Source organism: Anguilla anguilla, chromosome 3 (genome assembly GCF_013347855.1).
Source record: "Anguilla anguilla isolate fAngAng1 chromosome 3, fAngAng1.pri, whole genome shotgun sequence".
In the NCBI taxonomy this organism is placed as follows: Eukaryota; Metazoa; Chordata; class Actinopteri; order Anguilliformes; family Anguillidae; genus Anguilla; species Anguilla anguilla.
The window spans coordinates 66,455,702-66,482,497 of NC_049203.1; the positions used below are offsets into that span (position 1 = coordinate 66,455,702).

General features: G+C 40.4%; 1 protein-coding gene across 2 annotated transcripts in view; it reads left to right on the forward strand.

Moving 5' to 3' along the window:
- Positions 1-26,034, forward strand: part of LOC118224266 (inactive dipeptidyl peptidase 10-like) — a 113,867-nt gene extending 87,833 nt beyond the window's left edge. For both annotated transcript variants that reach the window (XM_035411599.1, XM_035411600.1), the window contains exons 6-26: positions 4,046-4,098; positions 4,497-4,578; positions 7,943-8,063; positions 9,545-9,699; positions 12,476-12,573; positions 12,920-13,043; positions 13,818-13,856; positions 14,229-14,336; positions 14,750-14,841; positions 15,624-15,671; positions 16,835-16,956; positions 18,867-18,914; positions 19,537-19,635; positions 20,388-20,457; positions 20,881-21,075; positions 21,940-21,994; positions 22,190-22,289; positions 23,228-23,286; positions 23,751-23,823; positions 24,677-24,750; positions 25,079-26,034. In XM_035411599.1, the coding sequence (XP_035267490.1) occupies positions 4,046-4,098; positions 4,497-4,578; positions 7,943-8,063; positions 9,545-9,699; positions 12,476-12,573; positions 12,920-13,043; positions 13,818-13,856; positions 14,229-14,336; positions 14,750-14,841; positions 15,624-15,671; positions 16,835-16,956; positions 18,867-18,914; positions 19,537-19,635; positions 20,388-20,457; positions 20,881-21,075; positions 21,940-21,994; positions 22,190-22,289; positions 23,228-23,286; positions 23,751-23,823; positions 24,677-24,750; positions 25,079-25,213 (1,950 nt within the window). In that variant the 3' untranslated portion in view covers positions 25,214-26,034. The remainder of the gene's footprint in view (positions 1-4,045; positions 4,099-4,496; positions 4,579-7,942; positions 8,064-9,544; positions 9,700-12,475; positions 12,574-12,919; positions 13,044-13,817; positions 13,857-14,228; positions 14,337-14,749; positions 14,842-15,623; positions 15,672-16,834; positions 16,957-18,866; positions 18,915-19,536; positions 19,636-20,387; positions 20,458-20,880; positions 21,076-21,939; positions 21,995-22,189; positions 22,290-23,227; positions 23,287-23,750; positions 23,824-24,676; positions 24,751-25,078) is intronic.
- Positions 26,035-26,796: the final 762 nt, after the last annotated feature.

A 26,796-nucleotide genomic window follows, 5' to 3' on the forward strand; every position in this document is an offset into this window, starting at 1 on the left:
GGCACTTCTGTTTTGTGTCCTGCTTGTACCTTGTTTAATTGTATTATTGTTTTCAGTTGTTCAATTATTGGTTTTTGGTTGTCTCGTTTTCCCCTCCCTCTCTGTGGCCTGATTGTGCATTGTGCCCTGCTGTGTCTCGTCAGTGTCTTGTCTATTTAAGTTCCCTTCTCCCTGACTCAGGTGCTGGATCCTTGTTGGTTGTTTGTTAGTGCGTGCGTCTGGTCATGTTCCTGCCCCGTGTGTTCCTGCCCATGTTCTGTTTTAAACGTGCTTTTTGGACTTTTGGATTTTCTTGTTTCCTGTGTTTTTTGAAGTTTTTCTTTGTGTGTTTTGAGAGTTGCCCTGCGAGGCTTTTTGTTCCCTGATTTAGTTCCTGTTTGTAAGTAAAGTCCTTGTTTCCGATTACCGTTTGGAGTTTTGTGTTTTCCCCCTCACTCTGCATCTGGGTCCTAACCCCCCACTACCCTGACACTGTGTACCCAATGACACAGAGACTTAACATACAGACCCAGACGAAGGTGTTGTGCTGGGGACATACTGTAATTGTCTGTGTCCCCCCCCCCCCCTCGGAGTATGGCTGATTTATTTTAGATTGCATTAGTAATTTTTTTTTCTCTATTCAGTTTCCATGTTTCACGGGGAAAATCACAGTAAAATTCAAGGACGCTGTTTCGGTTGTTTGTTCTGGTACAACAAATAGGTAAAGAGATTTTGTTAAATCTCAGATTTAACAAAGGAAATCCTTTTTCAATGAGTATTCAAACTTAATATTTATTTTTACAAAAAATACACATTTGACCTTGGTCTGGTTATAAGATGCATCAGACAGTGAAATCCAGTTTTTTTTTTCTTCTGTGAAAAGAGAAAAGGGGGTTAGTGCTGAGGTTGCAGGCTCGATTCTCTCAGGGGGCACTGTCCCTGTACCCTCTGTATTTATTTATACAATCCTGAACTGTATCAGTAAATGCCAAGCTGTATGAGTTTGTGCCCCTATTGTGTGGAATTCAAGTTTCCCTGGTATAAAAAAAAAAAAAAAAAAAAACGACAACAGAATTTTTCGAGAATGAATAGATCTATCACCAGTCTCACCCCATTGTTACTAGTCTTCAGTCTCTTGCAGTTTTTCAGTTCCGTACATTATTTATCAGTCTGGAGAATTGAAACATCTGAATCAAAAGGCTTTGCTGTTGCATTTTTATTTTATTTTTTTGGCGGGGGGGGGGAGGCTATATTTTATTCTGGGCATCCATTTCCCAGACTGCCTTCCATTTCAGCATCTTCCTTCCCAAACCTATCAGAGGCCTGATCTTTACTGCATTGTTCTGATAACACATCCTATCAGAAGCCCTGTCATTGCTGTGCCATTCTGGTAACATATCCAATCAGAATCCCTGTTTTTACTGTCCCATTCTGATAACACATCCTATCAGAAGCCCTGTTGTTCCTGTGCTGTTATGGTAACACAAACCTATCAGAAGCCCTGTTTTACAGTGCCATTCTGGTAACATGTCCAATCAGAAGCACTGTTTTTATTGTACCATTCTGATAACACAAACCTACAGTATCAGAAGCCCTGTTGTTACTGTGCTGTTCTGGTAACACAAACCTATCAGAAGCCCTGTTGTTACTGTGCTGTTCTGGTAACACAAACCTATCAGAAGCCCTGTTGTTACTGTGCTCTTCTCTGAGTACCAGCTTTCTCTGCATGGAAAAGTGAAACCTTTGTCACTCAAATGTTTTCTGAGAAATAAATGGGTCTCTGTGAGAGAAAGTGACATTTTCAGCACAATAGCAGGCCAGTCATTTTATTGCTAATGGTCGCATTTATTCACCTATTCATTTATACACCTGGCTGATGCATCATTTTGGTTTGGTTGGACCTTTACTGAGCAGTATGTGTGTGTGTGCGCACATGTGTGTGTGTGCATGTGTGAGAGACAGAGACACAGAGAGAGAACAAAAAATGATGTGTGTGAATGGCCTACACCTTTTAAATTATGTGCTGCCTGTCTTTGGAAATAAAGGTTAGGTTTTATAACGAGACCTACTTTATGATGTGCACATAATGTGGTAGCATTGAAACCATTTTAAAGACAGATTCTATGAATTCATAAGGTGTCGTGAATCACATTTTGTCTTCAGATAACGGCAAAGCTATTTTTAAACAAAGGCAGGTATGGATCATGGGAAAGTATCATGGACCAAAGGCAGCCCATCAGACCAAACAGCTGGATTCCTGTTTTTAAATAAATACGAAGGGATTTGCAGCTAATTGTTCTGCCCTAATGTTTCGCTAATCTGTCCTAGTTGCTCCTACAAGCCTTTACTTTCTGGTGATTTAGATTCAGAGAATAGCATTGATGGTTATCAATAACAGATTTATTCATATCTGTTTTATTTTTTATGAATATAATAATTCTGCTAGGTGAAATGTGATTAGAAAAAAAGATGATTATTTGATTCCTATGTGGCGGTGAAATTGTCATGAACTAAAAATACCAAAAGCACTGTTATGTGTATATATATATATATATATATAAACTGTAGCCCGTATATGTTACATTACATTACATTTATTTAGCAGACGCTTTCATCCAAAGCGATGTACAGTAAGTGCATACCGAAGGTCACTGGAACAACTGCAGAACACAGGTCCAGTAAGGTACAATACTCATTTTGTACAGTTAATCATAGCCAAGAACACATAAAGTCCAGTTCACATAGTGAACATTACCCTGACCTAACCTATTCTAAGTCAAACTAGGGGGCAGTACAAGCTACAACATCAGGACAATGATACACAGTACAATAAGTGCTGGGATGGAGGTACATGCAACATGAGTTGCATGAAAGAGGGGAAATTTAAGTGAAATTATCCGCAGAGTGGTGATAGTTATGTGCATGATGTTGCGTAATCATTCAGTGTTAGGTTGGTGGTTAGTAGTAGTGGTTTCTTAATTAATTTCTGGAGCACGAACAGCTCTGTGAAAGACGTGGTGGAGATGCGTGCGAATCCGTGTGTGTGGATTTGAATACTCGGATTGATGCTTTATGCATAAATGTACTTTAAAAGGGCATAATCCATACACCGCCATCCTTCTTGGCGTGTGATACATATTACATGAACATTAAGATGACTCTCCCAAGAGTAATGTGAACAGATGTGTAGAAATGAGATGTAGAAAATTTGCAGTCCATTTGCACAAATGGAATGAAGTGTCCTTTCTGCTGTCACAGTCTGTATATATATATTGCCTTTACTACCGGTTACTACCTGAGAAGGCTACACCAAAATCTCATAGGGGCGACATAGCTCAGGAGGTAAGACCGATTGTCTGGCAGTCGGAGGGTTGCCGGTTCAAACCCCGCCCTGGGCGTGTCGAAGTGTCCTTGAGCAAGACACCTAACCCCTAACCGCTCTGGCGAATGAGAGGCATCAATTGTAAAGCGCTTTGGATAAAAGCGCTATATAAATGCAGTCCATTTACCAGTCCATTTTCAATGTGATATGAGAGTTCCCCCTTCCAGTTCTATTGCACAGTACTGACCGATGTCTTAAGATTGAGCGGGATGGGGAAAAAATGCAAGAAAGGAAGTTTTTTTTTTTTTGTCACAGAATGATTTGATGCTTGATTGGCTGTTTAGAGGGGGAAAAAAACATGTTTTTGGGACAGTGAATTTGAAGACCTGTAGCAGATGAGAAAATGTATTGTATATTTGAAACATGAGATGTGGTTTTTCTTTATTTATTTGTCCTGTTCTGTATTAGCTGTTCTGTACATCTACGTAAATACATGCTTTTGCATATATATTCATTTTTCAGTACTTATGCAGTATTAGAGTACTAAGCTCACATAATGTATAGTATATACTTGAGATGTTGGGCTGGGCTTCTGAAATGGAGCAAGACATCAAAATGTAAAAAATAATCAAAATCTGTTTTTTCTTCAGGTGGACATGCTACACAAATGCCTAATGAGTTGTTATGCTAAGCTTTATTTATTCTCTGCATTTATTCTTCTGCTTTCTTCTCTTGCTATTTTAGGTATATCGTCATTCGTATACTGCATGGTACATGATTTACAACATTTATACAAGGTAAATATTAAATACAATATTAGTATCCATTATTGGTCGGGATTTTTGTTTCAGCAGACTAGAGCTATTGCTTCACGCTCACATAAATCTAGTAACATCCCGTTTCATATTTATGAGTCTATTATAGTTATAATATGTCATAATTATTCCAACAACTACTGGCACCCTTAAAAACATGCAAGTGTAGAACACCAAGTGTCATCAGTGGATGTTGTCCTTTTTGTATCTATTAATACTTCCCCTTCACTAGGACTCAACACCCATTAAAAGACAGACTACTCTTTATGATCTATTTTATCATCAAGAATTAACAAGCTTGTCCGTTCTCTTCTCTTTGACCTGCAATTAGACTCCTGTGCAGTAGGTGGCACTGCTCCATGTGTTTGTGTGTTTTAAAGGGAGGTATTGGAGCTGAACCCGCCGGAGGTGCAGAACGCCGTGCTGCAGTATGCTGAATGGGGAGTGCAAAGACAGCAGCTGGTAAGATCCGTCTCATATGTCACCCTAACCCACAGATCTCATGTAGGAGTAAAGAGCATCCATCTTGAATTCATCTAAATAAATAAAAAACTAATAATAAAATTATTTTTAAAAATACAAGTGCTCTTCAAAGCCCTCTTCCATAAAACACTGACAATTGATAAAGAATTGGTTGCTTTAGAACTGAGCAATCCAGAGAAAATGTAATTTTAACAATTTATTTAAATGACCAAAGTTTTGCTTTCCACACCTGAAATTATTTGATTCCATAATTTTAAAAAATGAAATTAAACTTTCAATTTCTATGTTTATTTATTTATTTATTTCTCCCTGGCTCAGTAATACATATGCATTTGCCAAGAAAGCCCTTTGCTAACAATTAACAGACTGCAACATTTTTGGAACCCTCTTGTCGAAATCAGGCATTATTGAGACATAACTCAGTCCCCTGCCATTATGAAGCCATTATCATTATGATGGAAGTGAGCAAGCCAGATGTGATTGTTATTTAGAGAGCTTTGCTTGGCACCACAAATTATGTAACAAAGGCAAAAACAGAACATTTGCTCTGCTTGATGATTACGTTGCATTACATTACATGATAATGCATCACAATGACCACAATGGTGATAATGATAATGGTGATGATGATGGTGGTGATGATGATGATGATGATGATGAATCATCCCTATAGTCCATGGTGCATTGTTTCCTGACAAATGGAAACAAGTCTCAGATGTACAAAATAATTTGGGCTGCTGTCCCGATGTACTGAGCGTAGTCAGTAGAACAATGCTCTTTAGTGAATAAACTAATAATTAATAAGCTAATAATTCCCCTGCCGTACTAAGTTTTTAAATATGACATAATGTGTTCATATATTAATTTTAATGTATTAGCTCTTGTCATAATATGTTTAACAGTGGTTGTAATTGTACTGATAACATTACACCCATTTCCTTCACCATTTGACACATTGTTCATCAGTGTCTAATAGAACCGTAGATGCAAATGCTGCTTAAGCACTTCCTGTTGTACCACGTGTCACCATAAACACAAGTGACAGTTTTGTTAAGATGCTCAACCTCTTCAAGCTTAGTGCAGAGAGACGTAAGGGTGATTTAATTGAGGCTTTTAAATTCTTAAAAGGGATTAGCGAAGTGAACTACGAGAGATTCTTCAGGTTGAGTTCTGTTTGTAGAAGGAGGAGCATACATGTAAATTAGCTCAATTCTTCACAAATGTATTTTTTCATGAAGTATTTTTTGCACATAGAGTAATCACTGTGTGGAATGGCTTGCCAGGTTCATGCAGTAGAGGCAGAAACTCTGAGGGTCTTGAAGACCAGGCTTGATACAGTGCTAGATAATGTCAAGTCTGTAGGTAAATTGAGCACTAGGTACACTTTAGCGGTAGGAAAATGGCGAGCATTTTTGGGCTGAATGACCTGTTTTTGTTGTTATGTTATTAATAAGCTTAATTATCTGATCTATCACGTTGCTTTGCGGTTAAACCTCATAGCGGCAGCTATAATTTATGACTTTGTAAATATTCTCTCTTCTCTCTGCATGTACCATCAGGGAGACTGTACTTATGAGCTGGTTTATATGATTATTTTAACCCTTTGAAGAGTAGGTATGTTTTTTTTAACCCTTTGAAGAGTAGGAATGTTTTTTTCCCTTCTAAATTCTAAATCAGCGAGAACTGGTTTCAGTTTAAGTTTACGTTTGTGACATGAGCATTAGAATGTTCAGTTGAGAACATTCTAATCACATTTTTGTGACCTCACTCCGTAAAGGACCATCTATCGAAATGTAAAGGATATAGACTCCTCTTGCTCTTTTTCCACCATAATGTAATCATGAAAAGCAGCAAAGATTTCACTCTGTTTAATTTCTTTCACTACCGTAATACATAAAGATGCCATCAGATGAGAAATTTGAGACAGCGCTTGATGGAACAGATGGCATGATTTTATTTTTAAGGTAGTTTTCATGGCTAGATTTGGATCGTAATTATCTGAAAAAATTATCTTTGATCCCCGGTACTGCTGTCACATTGAGTTGTCCCATATAATTTCGACACTGGGTATATTGAAATTAATTATACGCCTGTGATGACACTTATAGGTAATGATTCTCCATAGATAAGAGACTACGCAGCTTGCGAAACAAGCTGTTCATTAGGCTATTTCCACAAATGATCAGCCAAGATATAATATTCATATTTTGTCGTCCGATCTAGTACCTCATTCGTTTTGCAGAGAAAAAAGCATCTCTGTCCCGGATGCTCAAGTTTAAGGGAAACCACGTTTGTATTATTCCAATGTGGTGATCACAAATGGCAAAAAAAAACAAACAAACAAAAAAATAACTATTGACTCTTGACATACAAAAAGTCGATTGGCTGGTTTATGTCGTTATGCTCTCCATAGTCAAACCCCCTCATGTTCAGTTCTTTTGATTTTCTGAAACATTTGTGCTGAGGTTACTCTCTAATCGCGATAATATTGTTCAGTTTTGCTGCTGGAGGCACACTCACCTCGGTGCCTGTAGCTGATTCTCAGAGTATTCCAGATTGATAGTTCCTGTAATTTGTCACATGAGATTTTTATTTATTTTTTTGCCTGGGAGTATACAGCTGTGCCTCTTTGATGATCATTAATTAAGCACCTCAGAGGAGTTCTGCATGCAAATGCACCGGCAGAAGTAATCTTTTACTGGTCATGTGATCTCAGGTCTGTGATTTATTCCACAGTCAAAATTCAAATTAAGGCAGGCTACTGTAGTTCACGGGAGAAAAAAAATGAACAGTTGGGTACTGTAGCTGAACTCATATTTCTCATCCAACCTGTGCGTGACAAGGCAGCAAATGATAACGAGAGTTAGAAAGTAACATAAAAACCAGGGATTTTATATAATCACTGATAAAAAAAAAACATTTTAATTGTGTCTTTTTAAATTTATTTTTGAGACCTACTGAGACTTAATGAACTGCTGCTCGTACCGGCCGAACTTAAATAGAATCTGACGCTGTCTCTTCCGTTGCCAGGCAGCGCACACGCAGACTTTATCGTCCCTGTCTTTGTGCATCTCTTCAAAAAATTCAAATCAAATTTTATTTATATAGCGTATTTTACAACAGTTGTCACAATACGCTTTACAGAGAACCCTAGCCTAAACCCCCACAGGAGCAAGCCTAAGGCAACAGTGGCAAGGGAAAAACCCCCTGTGGCAGATGGGGAGAAACCTTGGAAGGAACCAGGCTCAAGGGGGAAACCCATCCTCCTCTGGTCGGCTCAGGGTGCCGACTGGTGACCAGCATGTCAGGCAGTTTTTTTTAATCTCTTTCTCTCATATCCCAGATATACATATTTGAAAACAACATCTATTATCAATCGGACGTCAGGGGAAATTCCCTCCGGCTGACATCGTCCGGAAAAGAAGGCCTCATTTACAACGGAATCGCCGACTGGCTGTACGAAGGTGGGTGAACTCAGGACGGGAACCGCGATCTGAAATGACCTTCCTCATCTCAGACGTTTGTTTCATCAAAACACGGAATGCTGAGGGTCTTAAATAAACGTATCCAGGGTACATGTACTGTGATACGACACTACGGTATTTTTACTGTACTGGAAATGCTTTCTGCGTGTATGTAATAAATGTACTGTATGATCTTTCATAATCACACATTTTGCTGCAGAGGAATTCCAGTATCCATTTTAGTCATGGTGACGTGTGTTCCCTTTTCAATGCGGCAGGGTCCTAAATTAGTTCTAAATACCACGTATGTTGTCCAGCTCATCCCCGTGCAGCAATTAAATTTGAGCACACAGACCGGCGGGTTGAGAGCGGCAGAGTTAATTACATTTGGATCGAAGGCAGCCCCATTATTTCGGCTGGATGCGCCCAGACGGCGGTGAGATTACGGCCTCGCATCGCGCGCCCCGGGCCGAGGAACGAGAGGGAACGCGGCCTCCCTCGGAAATCGCATTCCGCAATTACGCTCAAATCACGGGCCTCGGGCTTTTCCCGCTTCGCTTAGCCTCCGCTGGGGAAGCGTGCCGTCTGCAGCCATCCAGAAGGGCGCGGGGACGCGTGGCAGTTCAATCAGAGCCCCCCCCCCCCCCCCCCCCGGCGGCGTCCGGCTGTCGGGGGAATCTCTCGGGCCCGTGCGCAAGTTAGACAAGCTCGTCCGACACGGGCCTAATGAACCGGCAAATAAATAAAAAAACATAATAATAAAAATGCGCGGATGGATGTGGCGGGAGCCTGGAGTGGCGCGGGTCCACAGATCCATTTTCCGCCTTCCCCCCCATGCGAGGCCTCGGAATCCGCGCGTTCGGCCCGCGCGAGCGATCCGCGCGGACTCGCGGTTCGCCGGGAGACGGAGAGACGGCGCCCCTCGCGTACGCGCGACCGTGCGCGTGCCGGTTCGTCCGCGCGGGCGGTGGATGTGTCTTAGCCGCCAGCCCCGCGGCGGGCGCCCGTGTGGGGGAACCGACGCGCGAGCGGTCGCGCGCGGAGGCGCCGTCTATCCGTCCAAAAGCCACTGGGAGCGGCGCTCGGGAGCTGTGATTGACAGCTGGTGGGCGTGGCCGGCCCCCCCCCCCCCCGTTCTTTAGACACTGTACCAGGTTCCCCCTGCTGACGCTGACAGGGCTGCTCAGAGAGCGCATGACAGAGATCGATTTGTTCTGCACCTGGAGATTACCCATCATGCCCTCCTCTCCTGGATGAAATAATTTCACTTGTTTACCCTCCAGTGAAGGGATCAATTCCATTTAAATTCTGGCCCGTTAGGGAAATGAAGTGCAATTCAATTTGCGAATTGAAAAAAAATCCTCATAGGACGTTACACGCAGTACAGGCATCACTCTGTTATGATAGGAGCATGGCCGTGTATCTAGGGGGATATTCATGGAGAGGGGGCGGCGGGATTTGGGGGGTTTTTGTGTGTCCAGAGGAGATCTTGGGATCCCATGTCGCACACTGGTGGTCCCCGGACGGAGAGAGGCTGGCCTTCCTCGCCATAAACGACTCGCTGGTGCCGAACATGGTCCTCCCTCAGTTCACTGGCGACCAGTATCCCAGAGCGAAGCGCTATCCGTACCCCAAGGTAAGCTCTTAATCCTGTATCCTGGAAACAAGGGGGGGGGTCGGGAGCGAACTGTTTGCTCTGTAAGTGCGGTTTCTGATTCAGAAGGGATGTCTGCCCAATCAAGACTGGAGGAAGCTGGGGAATGCAGCATCCCATGTGACCCTGTGAGCTCTTCCCCCTGCGGGGGCGAGACAGACAGAGTGAATTACACGAGCAGCTTGCTCCCCGTGCTGCTGATCATCTGCTCATTTTACAAACTCAAAATGTGTGCCTTCCAGTTACGAATGATGAAGTGTCTTCTCTTTAGTCTATTTCAGAACCACAAAATTACTGGTGTTTCGATATATGGATTAGTTTGTGATTTATTCTTCATTTAAAAAAATAGAATTGTATGTGGGTGTATCTTCCTTTTGTGGTAAATGGTAAAAGGATTGCATTTATAGAGTGCATTTTCCAGCAACAACTGCACAAAGCGCGTTACAATGAATGCCTCTCATTCACCTATTCATACACACACTCTCTCACACGCACCAATGGCGATCAAGGCGGCTATGCAAGGTCCAAACCAGCTCATTGGGAGCACCGGGGGGCTAGGTGTCTTTCTCAAGGACACTTCGACACATTCAGAACACCAGGGGTCAAACCAACAACCTTTCAGTTGCCAGTCGACCGCTCTACCTACTAATGTCACCCCCATTTTTTATGCATGGTAACTTGTAGCGACTGTGTACTGCTGCCCTTAGCCCTTAGCAGTAGCTAGCGAAATTAACTACTAATGTCTCCTGACATCATCACATCAATGACTGAATCATCTTCTGTAGTGGGCATCCATTTACTTAATCATGCTTCCGAGCTCCACTGCAAATTATTCAGCCACAAATATCAGTGTGCTTGTGCATGAAATTAATTTGAATGATCACTTCAGGGATGTTTTTTTTATTTAATTATATCCTAATGTAATTTTTCGCTCATTTGTGTAATTTAATTTTGATTCATTGCTGTGAATGTGTGTGATGTGCCTACTGTGAGTCTGATTGAAATACTAATGTGAATCACTGGGTACCATCTGCATTAACTCTGAAATGTTTTTTTTTTTTTTTTTTAAATAAAAAAAGTAAATACATTTTTTAATATACTTTTTACAAAACAACAATGACTGGTGCCCAAGTAAAACCTGTACAAACAATAAGGGAAAAGGGGCAATAATTTAGATAAATAGACCTTCTATAGGCCCTGCGATAGATTGGTGATCTGTCCAGGGTGTTTTCCTGCCTTTCGTCCCAATGCACGCTGGGATAGGCTCCAGCACCGCCCCCATGACCCTGACCAGGAATAAGCAGGTATAGATAATGGATGGGTGGATGGACCTTCATTAGTGCATACTTGCTCCAGGTCTCTCACAATAGTTTGTGAATCTGAAAGCCCTGTGGATAAAGACCTGGCCTTATGTTTTACAGGGTAGGGTGGCATTCTTGCAGAAAGTGTTTTGGGAGGCAGTTTTAGAAGAGTAAAGCTTCGCCTCCCTGTCATTTCACCAAATCAGCCGCTGGGGTGGAGAGCAGTTTTTGGCCTTCATGATGCTGCAAGCGGTCAAAACTTTTTAACCTGGAGTGTAAATAGATATCAGAGAGAGGGGGAGAGAGAGAGAGAGAGAGAGAGAGAGAGAGAGAGAGAGAGAGAGAGAGGGAGGGAGGGAGGGGGGGAGGGAGAAGGAGGGAGGGAGGGAGGGAGAGGGAGGGAGGGAGGGAGGGAGAGAGAGAGAGAGAGGGAGGGAGGGAGGGAGGGAGGGAGGGAGGGAGAGAGAGAGAGAGAGCATGCTATTTAAAACAGTGCTTAATAATGATAGTAATAATAGTTTCTGGTAATGCAGATGTGTTTCACAACACTGTAGAATGTGACTGATCTGAACTCTGTTCTGATCTGATTTGAATAAATGGCAGTTTTTTTAACGGCAGTAATGCCCTGATTCCTTCATTAGTGCATTAGAGGAATCAGAGCAGCAGTGATTGGTTGGCTCCCGTGAGATTTCACAGCGTTCATTATGAAGAGCAACCAATCATGTCTCACTTTCCCCTTCGGTCCTCGCTTGCAAATTAGTGTCTTTTTTCTTATTTCTCTGGGCTGGAACCTGCGTAAGACAGGGTTTTAATATTGCAGGGAAAATCGACCAAGAGCACCTGGGGGGCATTCTATAACATTACTTGCTACACACTTTTTCATGGCTTGGTTCACAATCGGTTCTCACGTTATGTTCTTCACATTATTCACTTATTTTGGTCATTTGTGTGTTCTGTTCTTTTGGGTGCAAAACTCAGATCAGCTGTGGCTGTGATTAGAGATTGCAGTTACCTGCTTTTGAAACAGTCTTAAAGAGTCATTACTTTAGGAGACTTTGAATAAGCACCAATGATTAATATCAAGATTGTCGCATTAACATATGAAAGGAATCAGCATAAAGATTATAAACCTCAAGTGATTGAAGTACAAGTTTTTTTTATTTATTTTGATTGTAGCTGCAGCGTTTAGGTTTTGAATACATTCCACCCCTCAGTGACAGATTGGTGGGCTGAATGGCTAGCTGTCATTATCATTCACCCTGATTTTCTCATGTTCATTTGAAGCACAATGCAAGACGGACCATGCCAAAACAGGGTCTTGGTAACATGACAAGCGAACTACAGAATGGCAAAATGTTCTTGGAAGCATTCTTACCCGCAGTTTGCAAATGTGATCGTACATGTTTTGTGAATGAGGCCCACTGTGTATGGAATGACTTTTTTTATTGTCTTGATAGGCAGGCCAGCCCAACCCCGTCGCAAAGCTGTACGTAGTGAACCTGTACGGACCTACCCATACTCAGGAACTGCCACCACCAGATAGCCTGAAAGCCCGGTAAGAATGACATTCAGCCATGTTCTACTGTGTGTTTGAATCAGCTGTGACTTTAACCCTTTAATTTGTGAGATCACAAATATGTGATTAGAATGTTCAGTCTTAACTGAACATTCTAATGTTGATGTAACAATCACTACAATGCGATAGATTTCTAGAACAAAAAAAAATCTTGCCATTGAATACCATTTTCTATTAATTTAATGTAACAGCATATTTAAAATCAGTGAGAAAGGATCACATGCTTATACTGTCACAAAAAGATATTTTGGTCATTTCTGAGATGTAGATGGTGTTCAAGAGTATAATGCGACCATTGAAATGAGATTTTTTGTCCAATCAAAAGGGAGTACTACGTGGCGATGGTGAGGTGGATCAGCAACACCAAGGCAGCGGTGAGGTGGCTGAACCGGGCCCAGAATGTGTCCGCGCTCACCGTGTGCGACACCACCATCGGCGCCTGCATCAAGGTGGGCGGACCCGCGTTCCTGGTCTTCAGACAGACCGCTCCGGTGTCCAAACACGTCAATGACATGTTTTACTTGTGAAATTCATACCACTGTGCACTTTCCTGCTACTTTCTATTCAACTGGGGGATCGTACATACGTATAGACATATACAAACGCAACTAGAATACATAATATGAAACGGTGCAAATGGCATTCATACTTTTTTTATTATTTTAGAAGAAATAATCCTTAAATAAGCATGTGGGTGAATCATTTACTTATACCTGCTGTGGAGAAGTCTTGGAGCCACATCACAAATAATTGTAGACAATTGCAGTGTGATTGTGGACTTTTAGTGCCATCAAAAAAAAAAAGAGTTCTAAAGCTCCAGTTAAATTTTTCTCAGAACACAGCTGATTCTTTTGTGTCTAAGAGGGACCGAATGTACTCAACTTAAAAGTACACTACCGGAACTGATTTACGTGTAACATTTTTGTGCCTGTGAACAATTAAAGAGCAGACAAGACATTATAGAGTGTGCTGGTTTTCTTTAGGTTTTTTTCAGTTATTATATGAGCAGTATAAGACTGACTGTCACAATTAAGTTTACTCCGAAGTTGCAGTTGCAAGGAGAATTACTGTTTCTTGTTTCAAAGTGTTTATGGTAATTTTCCTTTCTCTGCAGTAATCCGTTGAATGTTAATGTTTTATTGTGGCAAGGCAGCAAGTGTACGCTGTAAAGGGGACTTTTCAGCATGATGTTTAAGTACAGTCCTTTGGTGTGTGCATTTCAGAGACACGAGGAGACTTCTGATCTCTGGTTAACCAAACAGGTAAGTTCATTTCAAGCAGAATGAACTTTTGAACCCAGATATTTTTGACTGTTCTGCATGCAAAAAGCCACATCTTGTTATAGACCCTGTTATATTATATTACAGCATTTAGCAGATGCTCTTATCCAGAGTGACTTACCCAACTTTTACATAACATTTGTATTGCATCCATTTATACAGCTGGGTGTATACTAAAGCAATGCAAGTACCTTGCTCAAGACTACAATGACAGTGTCCTACCACGAACCTGTGGCCTGTTAAATGCATAATCCCATCAGGATGCTTAGTGTCAGTTATAAGTCTCTTGTTACTGTACGTGCACTTTTAAGATATGGCAATAATATATTTATAATCATTTCCTGTTTATTGTAGATCCAGGAACCGGTGTTTTCCAGGGATGGAACCAAGTTTTTCCTGACCGTCCCAGTCAAACAAGGGGGGCAAGGAGAATTCCATCACATTGCGATGTTTACTACTCAGGTGAGACCACCCCCCCCCATCTCCTACCTGTGTAGTAACAAGCCTGGTTATGAATCATAATTGACCAATAATGGCTGAAAAAAAGGCTGAAAAGCATTTGCTTGTCATTAGTAAGGAAGGATCAGTACAGTACTGGCTTGACTTTACCATTAGCAGTCGGTCTACCAGCTGGCGTGGTTTCAAAGGTTTCATAGACTGCTGAGCCAAGACAATCCCCTTCCCCCCCATTCCATCCAGTGACCTGCAATTAGCTCCGTGGTGGACTGCAGCTCTGACACAGGGCCAAAAAGGGAACAAACATTTTTTTTTTTAAGTATTTTTTTTAAAAACGTCGTGTTTTCATGTCTTTGTTTTCTGTATTCTCTGTGTTTTTCCCGTTTTTTTTTTTGTTTTTTTTTTTGTTTCTTCCCCAGTCTAGGGCCGAGCAGAGCGAAGTCCGTCACTTAACATCGGGGAACTGGGAGGTAACCAAGGTGATAGCTTATGATGAAAGCTATCGCAGCATGTGAGTTTGATCTCTCTCTGCGGGCGTTCTGCAACACTGACTGAAAACACCTAAAGGCAACGCTTCGGTTTCCTTTGAATCGCTGCTGTCCCCACCTAACCCCGCAGATCCACGGCTTTTGAAGTTATAAAAATAATGGAGGCAAAAAAGAGAAAGAAATAAAACATAACATAAAAAAAGAAAGTTAAATTGATGTGTGTCCTGTTTCTGATTGTTTTTTTATGTCTAGGTTTTGCTTTTAACCAACAATTGGATATAATATATATTTTTTTTATAATAGTAAGAAAGATGAGAAAGAAAAAGATAATATTATTTGGATAGTTGGCCAAATCAGCATATTTCAAATTTATATGCAATGGTAGGATGACAACATTCTAATGTGCAGTTCCCCCCCAAAAATTGAAGCAATTCTGTGAAATAAGGATTCTTTTATATTTGGAGGTTGATTGAATTATTGAAGTAAGGGCACATCATTGATTCTAAAGATGCTGTCATTTTCAAGGTTTCAATCAAGTGCATGAAAGCTTCCATAAAACTTTTATAACACACATAAAATATTTTATGGTTGGCCTTGTGTGAAATTGTGTGAGGAAGGCTGTGTTTTAAAAGTTAGCATAACATTGCACATCCTTCTTATTAACGTGAGTTGCTATAGGCTGGGGAGTGACCATAAACCTTTGGCTTAAATCATATGAAGAGATAAAGAAGTCTATTTTCAATAAACTCTTGTTCATGTCTTATTCATGCCTTACATTCATGTGTGTTTACTTTTTCCTGTTTAGATATTTCCTCAGTACAGAGTATTCTGCTCAAAGGAGACACCTATTCAGGTGATTTTTTTCTACAGAAAAAAAAAATCTTTTTTTTCAATTCTGTAAAAATGAAATGAAAATGTTGTAACCAGTAAACATTAATTTCAAAAAAATCTCCAGAAGGTCAGATTTGGGAAAATGGTCAACCTCCCTCTTGTGAGACAGAATAACACATTTTAAAATGTTCTTTGTGAACATGCCGACTCACACAGATCAGAGTTATTCAAGCCAAACATTTATTTATTTATTTATTTATGAATTCATTCATTTGTTTATTTCCCCTAACAAAAATAAGCCATTACTGGGTGACCATGAGGTAATATAACTAATTAAAAGCTGTTAGCACTAGCCATTCACATTGTACATCTGGCATTTAAGGTCAATTTAATAATTTTTTTCAGGGGATTACATTTCTACTGAAAAAATAAATGGAAATTGAATGATATTGCTAATTATTAGGTACTCTGTTGAACATTTTCTGAGAACACACTCTGGTACCTGTATTCAATCAAAAATATAGTTGTGAACTTAGTTTTGAAGACAAACAAGTTAGTTGGTGAGTTTAGTGATCATGGAAATTAAGTTGCCACTCTGTGTTTGTGACAATGGAAATGCTTAAATATATTCATAAATCAGCATTATGGACCTCTGCTGATAGTATTTAGACCTGGGGCCTGATTTACTAAGAACTTTAGCACACGTAAAACCTTTCAGCACAGGCAAAGCTAATAACACAACCAATGATTGGCGCGAAACAAATACCAAGACCAATCACTGGTCATGTTATTGGTTTTGTCTGTGCTAAAAGTATTTTGCCCATGCTGAAGGTAAATCAGTAATCAGTAGTAAATCAGAATCCTGGTTAGTGTTTTGTTCAGATGTGGCAGCTGAGGGAAACATGGCGGATAGCAATAGCGCGTCCTAATGCTAAATGTGTCTGTAGCGCATGCTAATGCTAAATGTGTCTGTAGCGCATGCTAATGCTAAATGTGTCTGTAGCGCATGCTAATGCTAAATGTGTCTGTAGCTCATGCTAATGGTAAATGTGTCTGTAGCTTGTGCTAATGCTAAATGTGTCTGTAGCTCATGCTAATGGTAAATGTGTCTGTAGCTTGTGCTAATGCTAAATGTGTCTGTAGCTCATGCTAATGCTAAATGTGAAAATGGTGTGTCAATCGCAGAGTCTCTACCGTCGACCCGTTCCCCCGACGCTGCCTGACGTGCGAGTTGAGCAAGGCGCACTGCTCCTTCTTCGACGCCGACATCAGCCCCGGCCATCAGCACGTCATCCTCCGCTGCGAAGGTAAACGACGTCTCCATTTCGCCGCCGCGGCGTTCCCTCCGAGAGGCCCGTCGGTCTTCATTTCACCTGGTGCATTATGGGACGGGTTTGTGATGGCAAAACTCTGGGGATAGTATTTGTATTTGTCAAGGCTGACACTCTTAAGCCAGGTACTGCATTCAAAGAAAGTCGTTGTCGCAGTCAACCGTGAAAAGGGTAAAAAAAGTGATGTAAAAAATTATCATTGCAAATCATTCATGCGCTTCAAAGTCAGTATTAGGTTCTGAAGTGATTCAGTTAATCTGAAGATAACACAATTTCTTCATATACGCAGTTAGCACATCTGCTGTCCTTCTGGATCACATTTATTCGGCCGGTTTCTGGAGCCGTGTCCTTGGTAATCAATCATTTTTCTAAAGAAAACTGTGTATTGTGTCATATTTATAAATAGCTTCGGTTTCTTCAGTTATAATAGCTTCAGTTTCAAATGCTGATTGCTTTTTGCCGTTGTTTGCCAAGTTTAATTTTTGCATTAAACATAAATGACTAAAGGTGCCACACGAAGTGAATCTTAATAGTGACAAGGCCGTATTGAAAGGAAAGACGAAGACAACGTTTTACTGCCACACACGTTTGTTCTGAAGTTGTCATTTCCACCGGAATGTGTGCTTATTTATTTATATACCATGGCACATTGAATTGTAATCTTCTTTCCTTTTGTTAATTAAAAAGCCAATTACAGCATGGCAACGTATGCAGTTAGTGAGCGTGTTTAATGAAACATTCACGCATTCCATTACTGTAGCATTTTTAAAGCCTTTTAATTTATTTTTTAACAAGCAAATAGAAGCAAAACTTGGCTTTAGCTGTCTTTTTTTATTTTTGTATCATGTTTATTTTAAACTTAATAAGTTTGAATAAAGTGTCGTGCATATCATATAAACGATAAAGTGGCATGCATATCACATAAATGGCACTTCATTGTATGTGTCTATCACAGACGGAACATCAGTGATACACACACATACACACAATTCCATGATTTTCTCTAAATTTCTCTAATTTGTGTAGAATTTCCATACGGTGCAGCAGGCATAAGGCCTCTTCATATCTGTTGTCTATTGTGGCTGAACGTATAAAATACAGTACAGAGTACAGAGTACCTCTACCTGCAGTCAGGGGCGGTTTATCTACAGAGCAAACTGAGTCCCTTAACTGGAATATTGCATTAAAACCAGAGCTGGTGTCTACCCCGCATAATCTAACTTACTGAATTATGTATCTCTATCGTACCCTGACAAACGAAATAAAAGGTATCTTGATTTGGACATAGGTTTGATCAGGGAGTTGCATTGCTGATCTTGGAGAGCTGAGGCATCTGCTGGTTTTTTGTTTTTTTTATTGTTAATCTGCATTTAATTAGTTGACTAAAGCAGTCGATTCCACAGTGAACTCACTGTGGGAGATAAAATGGTATGCATTTTATCACACACTTCCTTCTGTCCTTAGCTATGTTCGGGCAGCAGTGTAGCACAGGAGTGTAAGGAACTTGTAACCGAAAGGTCAATGGTTCAATTCCTGGGTAGGGCACTGCCGCTGTACCCTTGAGCAAGGTACTTAACCTGCATCGCTTCAGCATATATCCAGCTGTGTAAATGGATACAATGTAAAATCCTCTGGATAAGAATGTCTGCTAAATGCCTGTGATGTCATGTAATTCTTGGTGGAAATAATATGGATTATGTCTCTGTGACAAATGATCTTCAGCAATAAGGCATAAGACTTTAATTGCATGATTGTGTATGTGGATGGGACATATAGTCTGAAGCTACTGGCTGTGTGCCCTGATATAATGTTCTATATTAATGATATTTATTTTTGGCATAAAATGGAATGCATCTATTAAGTCCTCCTTTTTTTTATTTGAACAGGTCCTGGTGTGCCAACAGTAGCCATTCTGAGTCTGAATAACACAAACAGTACGTATCGATTTTATCTTCTGATTTTATTTCTTATTTGATACAGGAATGCATTTATTCAACATTGTGTGTTTGGGGTTATATGTTCGATGTATATGAAGACTTTGAAACTCCTTAAAAATTAAATAGAACTCAGCAAAACTATCTGAACACTCCTTACATCCACAGGTGGCAACACAGGAAAGAAAACCTGAGACAGTATAACAAGAGTTCAATGGATTTATTTAGTATCTTTTGAAAGTAGCGTTGTTTGACAGGAAGGTGTAACGAAACTTCTAGGAGGAGTTTTGGCTCACTGGCGACTCCTTTGGTGGATCGGGAAACTGCAACCTGTCTGTGCCAGTTACCCCAGGCTCTTGACAAATGACAATAGTAAAAACACAGCGCTGGAGCATGTGTGCTTGCAACAAACTATTGCTGAACGATGTACCATAGCTCTATTCTCTGAAAGATGTATGTATTCAGGATGAATTCTTTCATATTCATGATCATTTCCTGAAAATGTGCACTGTATGTCAGAGAATCGTGTCATATTGCTAATCAATTGAATGCAAAAGCTTTGAATGACTTACTCACCCACAGATCTGTTTTGATTTGTTGTCTGTTATTTTCTGTCACGCAGACCACATTATCCTGGAGAACAACACTATTCTGAAAGCCTTATTGAGAAATAGAAGAATCCAGCACACAGAATTCAGAGCTGTTCCCATCGAACACTTCGGTGAGGCAATTTCCAGTGCAGGTTTGGTTTTAATACTCAGTGGTTTCCATTATTGTAAAGCAGTGGTGTCAAACTCGTGCCATGGAGGGCCGTGTGTATGCAGGTTTTCATTCCAACCACTTAATGCTGCCTTAATTGAGTCCAATTACTCATTCAGCCATATGCATTTAACTGCATTGAAGCACAGAATATAAGAAATTTTTTATTTAGACAATGCGGGTCACCATAGATGTCGGGTCACCATTGTGCACAAACCTGCATCCCTAATTCAGCAAATAATTTAACTAATTATATAATCAAGATCTGAGGCTGGAATGAAAACCTGCATACACACGGCCCTCCATGGCACGAGTTTGACACCACTGTTGTAAAGCATCCGTCTTTCGGATGAGACGTTAAACCAAGGTCCTGACTGACTGTGGTCATTAAAGATCCCACGACACTTGTCTCAAAGAGTAGGGGGTTCCCCGGTGTCCTGGCCAAATTCCCAACCTGGCTTTCTCAAACTTGCCATCTAATCATCCCCTGATTTAATTGGCTAAAAAATGTTCTCTCCCTCTCCACCAAAGCTAATGTGTGGTGAGCGTTCTGGCGCAAAATGGCTGCCGTGCATGACCCAGGTGGGTGCTACACATTGGTGGTGAGAGAGGGGAGTTCCCACTCTTCACTGTAAAGCACTTTACAGTGTGTTCAGAGTGTTCAGAAAAGTGCTATATAAATGCAGTGGTTCATTCATTCATTTCTTTGTACAGATCTGCCTTTGAGGATCTCTTACCCTCCTGATTTCACGGAGGCCCAACAGTATGGCCTTCTCTTGGTTGTGTAGGTATCAGGCTTCCTTTCCAGCATTACAAGGGGACACTGTGTCACATGGAAAAGGTCTAATTGTGATTAAGATCAGATCACTTGTCAAAGCATCTTGATTATATCGATGTTTTGTTTTTGTTATTGTTTTTTGCAGAAAAATATTTGAGAGGCTTTTTGCTAATTTAGTCTTGATTGCAAAGCACTTTCTTTAGTCAATGTTGTCATGTGGACTCTGGCCTTAACCAAATACTCATAACAGCCTTGTTCGCTGTGCATAATTTTGGATGAGATGTTGGATGTCAGGTGCCCACATACTTCTGACCATGTAGTGTATATTAATAAGTTCATTGCCTAAACAAGTAACCGGAAAAATGTTGGCTTTAAAAAAAAAAAAAAAGAATGGTTTAAGAGAAAAACGAGCTCTTTTTTTCGCCGCAGTGACGGTACGCCTGGAAGCCAGTCGGTGAACGACCGGTTCCGGCTGGACTGGGACTCGGTCCTGGTCAGTTCGGGCGGGGTCATCGTGGCCCGTTTGGACGGCAGAGGGACCGGGTTCCGGGGCCAGCGGGTTCTCTACCAGGTCCACATGCGGCTGGGGACCGTGGAAGTGCAGGACCACATCGCAGCGATAGAGTACGTGCTGAAAGAGAGAGAGAGAAAGAGGGGGGAGAGAGAGAGAGAGTAAGAGAGAGTGAGAGAGAGAGGGAGGGAGGGAGGGAGGGAGAGAGAGAGAGAGACAGAGAGAGACAGAGAGAGAGAGAGAGAGAGAGAGAGAGAGAGAGAGAGACTGCCATCAGCTACAGTATCCCCCTGAGACCCGACAGAAAAAAAAGAAATAAATAAATCATTTATTTTTTTTCTAAATGAATTTGAATTGAGTTTATTTTTGAACATGTATCAAACAGTAAATAAGTAACAGAACGTGACCATGAAAATAAAAAAAAATACTGGCAAATTCTTATGTAATTAAGAGGTAAATATTGCATGTTTGAGAAGGAGTAGAAAGAAGTAAACACATAAAGTGTCTCGGATGATGTAAACATACTGCAACGCAAATATTTTCAAATATATGGTTTTTAAAAAAACTTGTTTAAAAAAATGTTTTTCTTTTTTTTAATTGAATGTTCCTTGTAGTGTAGGTGTCAGCATAGTATAATTATATGGTTCTTGAGATCAGAAACTAATTTCCCTTGCAGGGGACAGAAATCATTTGTCAGGTCTTAGGAGGATATGATTCACAGAATTTTGATGTTGTTCCTCATGTAGAATTTAAGTCAATCCTGGTTTCAGCTAATAATTTCTTTTTATTAAATTGACTTCAGAATCCAATTTAAAAACGCTGGAGGCATAAACTACTTATGAACCACCCTCTTAGTTTTTGATGTGCAGCATCTGTGTTGACAGGTTGGATGGAAGGCATTATTAATCATTTTCTGACTTCTTCATTGAGAATGTATTTCAAATTAATTTTGTGGTCTTATGTTCTGTTCGTTTCAGGTACATGTTGAAATTCCCATACATTGATCGTACACGAATAGGGATATTTGGAAAGGTAAGCTTACTGGATTTTTAAAAATATACATTAGTCAAAAATTCTCAAGTTTAATGTAGTAATTACATTTCATTCCATTCTATTTAAATGTGTGATACATCTCTTTTCGATAAATTATTCCTGGTTTGTTTAATCGTAATTGCTTGGAAGTCTTTACTAAAAGCATCTGTTTATGTTGCATTTGTTTATTCGAAGGGTTATGGTGGCTATATTACATTAAGAATTCTAAAATCAGCAGAAAGCCTGGTCAAATGTGCTGTAGCAGTGTCTCCAATAACAGACTGGAAATTTTATGGTGAGTGAATGGATTATTATTTTACAGTATATCTATTTTTACCTGGGTTCAACTGACCTGGATTTTCTTCAGTGTTGATGTGCAAAATGCAAGTTCCCCTTATCTTTAATGACATGGGGGGGGGGGGGGTTATATGTATGTGAAAATAAATTGAGATTTCTCCACGGATTTTCCAAGCTGCCTGAGATTAAATACATTTGTATTTAGGCTTCCTTTTCAACGGGAGGGGGTCCCCAGTGTGTACTGAATCAGGTTCAAAAATAGTAGTATTTCCTTAATCTACACGGAAGACCCATTTCCATAGGGGGAGAAAAAAACACATCTAAAATGATTGTACAGATCCCTTGTGATTTTAAGACCGCTGTGGAGAAAGACAGTCATGCATCGTATGGAAGCCGCTGCCAAATAAAACTTTCTTCTTTGCCTGTTGTATTAAAATACTCTTTGGGGATAGCCTGACATCCCGTTCGTCTGCAGGTGAATATATGCAGGTGGATGAGCAGTATGCAAGAGAAGTGAGAAATGCTTAGAAACGGATGGGAATATGATTTTACATAAGAAATGCGATTTGAGCTGGGGCCAATATGATTGATTCATATCTGTCTTATGGGGCCCATTAAATCTCAAGTGGTGGTTGTCCTATATTCCCCCCCAGTTTGGTAGAATTTAGTGACTCAGTCGGTTGAGTACAGCAATAATTCAAACTTTATTTTGAGGGTTCTCTGAGTTTCAGTAATGGGTGAAAATGCACTAGAGTTCATGTTGCTCCTCTCTCCAAATACATAGCCGGTGCTTCGGTCTCTGGAAAATTCTAATTCAGTATGACAGCACCGTATAGATTACATTTATACGCACCTGCCAACACACCCATGAAAAGGCCCTATTTGTTTGGTTAGATACTATGTTTATTTAATATATTTGAATTTCCATTCCCTTAGCTTCTGCGTTTTCGGAAAGGTACCTTGGCATGCCATCACAGAATGACAACAAATACCAGGTGAGTTGTTCACCTTGTCACGCTTGCTTTCCTTTGATGCTTTCCCCCGCACTCCCCACCCCAGCTGTCAGATATAAACTGCATCAGGAGCACCGCAAAATTGCTGGTGAAAAAAAAAAATAGATTTTTAATTTGTTTTAAGTGAGCATTCTAATGCTGATGTAACAATCACTACTGGTAATTAAAAGCAATGGAGTTCTAGAACACTGACTTAGAATTTTGAGAAAAAATAAATAAATAAAACATTCGGAACAACCTACTCTTCAAAGGGTTGAACGGTGTAATTTTGCAGCAGTCAGCATGGAAGTGTGCAGCCTGTTCATCCGGAAGCATTGTCCAGTGCTTCTCTTTTTCTGGCAATCTGTAGTTCGAGTGGCATTTTTTCACATTATCATTTCAATCAAAGAAGAAAGGTGCCTTCAATCTCACCTGCAGTTTTCGCTCTGATTTCTTTGGTTCTGTAGTTGTCCAGCGTGCTTCAGAACATCCAGGTGCCGCAGGAGCACAGTTTGATGCTGGTGCATGGAACTGCTGACGGTAAGCAGTCCTCATGTTCAACACCAAAACACAGAAAAAAAGAAAATCAGAAAATTGTTGACAGTGTTCTCAAATCTGCGTTAGTTGTTACCGTTGTTATTTTTGACGTCGTCGAGGACTCAGTCCATGTGCATTATGCGCTTGTCAGGTGCACTGAATGAACATCGCAGCCTAGACCAGTTCAAGTCTCAGGTACTGTGTGCCATTAGCTGTGACTTTGAGTTCCCAGAGGTAGGGTACAAGTGTCTTCATCCTGCTCAGCGGATTCAATCAGACACAGTTCCCAAACCAGTACACAACCAGCCTGTGGCCACTCAACAGGATCATGCTGCTCCTTCCATACGTAGTTACTAAAATGATGAAAATAAAAATAATCGGATTCATTTATGCGCAGAACACCCACTTAACACTCATCTGTTTGCAATGTAGTGTATATTTGTGTAAGTTGAAAGTGCTATTATGGGAATACGGGATTTGAACTCCAGGTGTTGGAGTGAGCAATGGATTAAGCACTCACGTGTGGTTAGTGGGTGGTGGGCCATGTGGGTGGTGGTTGATCTTTTAATGCAGCCAAGGCGGTTGGGGGAATTTTGTGAGAACTTAAAGACACTAATTACAGCAGAGCACATTGCATAAGAGCACTGCACATTATAACTCGTTAACAACGAGAACAGATCAGGGAGACCAGAAACAATCGTAAGACTTTTTGTTTTCACACTATTACTCAAGAGACCACTTGACCTGTACCAGTCCCTGCAGGTATTACTGCTTTATTTAATGTAATTCAATTTTATTTTATTTTAGTGACGATATTCCAGTAAATATGCCTAATTCAACTTGTTTATTTTTTCAGCTAATGTTCATTTCCAGCATTCGGCCGAGCTGATTAAAAGCTTAATAAGAGTTGGTGCGAATTACACAATTCAGGTATGTGGAATGACCTCATGGATATTCTGTTCCCTCGTTTATATTAACCTAAAGAAGGGGAAAACAGTCTTCTCTAGCCTAATCTTCCATCTCTTGAGAGAAATTAAAAGTGCATGTTTTAATTACACCTGCGGTGTCTAGCATACAGAAGACTTCACGAGCCTACATACCAGCCCTTTCTTATCTTGTCTTGACATATGGCTCTCGAGCGCACGCTCAGGTGTGACCTTGATATTCGCCGTGTTCCTGCATTGTGTGGAATACTGCTTACACGTCCATTACACAGATAGGCCTGTTCCTCTCTCATTTTGTCCCCTGTTCAAAACAGATCTACCCGGATGAAGGTCATTTCCTATCGCGGAACAGTCGCCAGCATCTCTCCGCCTCCCTGGTCTCGTTCTTCAGAGAAGGCCTCAAGGAGGACTTCCTGTCGACGGTCGACGAGCCGGAGGAAGAGGAGTGAAGAGCGACGGAGTGGGCCGACCGGCGAGGCTTTATTATTTATTTTCTTAACAACTGCCCCCCTACCCCAGAAGGATTTTTTTGGAGTGGTTACCAGAGTCACGGAGGAAAATTGGGGGGTTTTGAAAAAAAAAAAAAAAAAAAAACAGAACATCAAAACAGGAGCCCCTGGGCGTCCAATGGGAACACTCACATATCAAGAGGGCCCTCAGACATCAATTATCTTGAAGAAGCACAAGATGGCGTCTCCCTACACACAGGCAAGGGTGACAGTTTGCTTTTTCTTTTTTTTTTCTTTTTTTACACAGTTGTAAGCGCATGGTTATTTTCATTCAGTGCCACCCATTTACCCATGTAAATATTCGTTGTGGTAGCCATTCAGAGGAGAATAAAATACGCCATTCTGCTGTATTGCATCACCCTCTTTTGTATCAGTGTGTGCGATGAAATGCTCACCTCCCTTTCCGATGTCAGCAACGCAAATGTCAACATTACTGTGACGCCCATAACTAAGTGCAATTCTGGTTCAGCCCACTTGTGTTCACCCCTGGGAAAAAAAATATGGTATTTTCTACAAAGCAACAGAGAGTGTATATATAGGTATATTTTTGAGATATGTCAGGTCTCATTGTTGTCTATGGGGGTTGATTTATTTGAAATCAGATCTGTATGTTATTTCTATTTTGTCTTGTTTTTGTTTTTTTCCTTTGGGATGAATTTTGTAATGCTTGTTCTTGTTGTTTTGAGGGGAGGGGTGGATTTGGGTTTGGGGATAATTGTTATTGTCTTCTAGTAATGATTATAAATAAAACAAACAAAATATCTGCGAGTAATGGTTATTATATTCATATAATTTCATGGTGTGGTACCTAGTCAACCTCAGGCTCTGAGATTTAATTTTAATCAGATGTAACTAAACTCAGTGCTCGCTCTCTCTCTCTCTCTCTTTCTCTCTCACTCTCTCTCTCTTTCCTACAGTATTATTTACAATGTATGCTGTTGATATAGAAACACTTTCTATTTTTTATTTCTATTGGTATTATTCTGTTGTCATATGGATCTTATGAATGTATGTATATAAAGATGAGGTTCAGTGTAAAGCGTGTTGTTACATATCTTGTTCAGGTACATGAGGGTGCAGGAATGGAAGCATTTGGTTAGGGTAGGGATTGAGTTTGGTATGGATTTTCAGATATCGTGTTCATTTCCATAGCATTATGCTCAACTTAATTTATGACTGAATAAAACCTCAAGATATATTGTAGCAACATAAAATGTTGGCCACTGGACCCTCAGTTCTTTAGATAAATAAATAAACTGCAATGTGTTTGATGTATATTCGTTCAGACTGCAGTAAAAAAATACAGGATTTGTACCAGCAGATTTTATGTGTTGAAAATAATACACCTTGAAGCATACCTGGGGGTTGTCAGTTATAATAAGAGCATGTGAATGTGCAAAAATGATCTTTGGTAAAAAAAATGTAAAAATGTATTTTCCGCTCAGAAAATGATGCCTGAAAAACAACAGGTTCTGGTATTAAACCCATCAGGTTCTAGAATCAGTGCTTTACAGTCAGTTAAG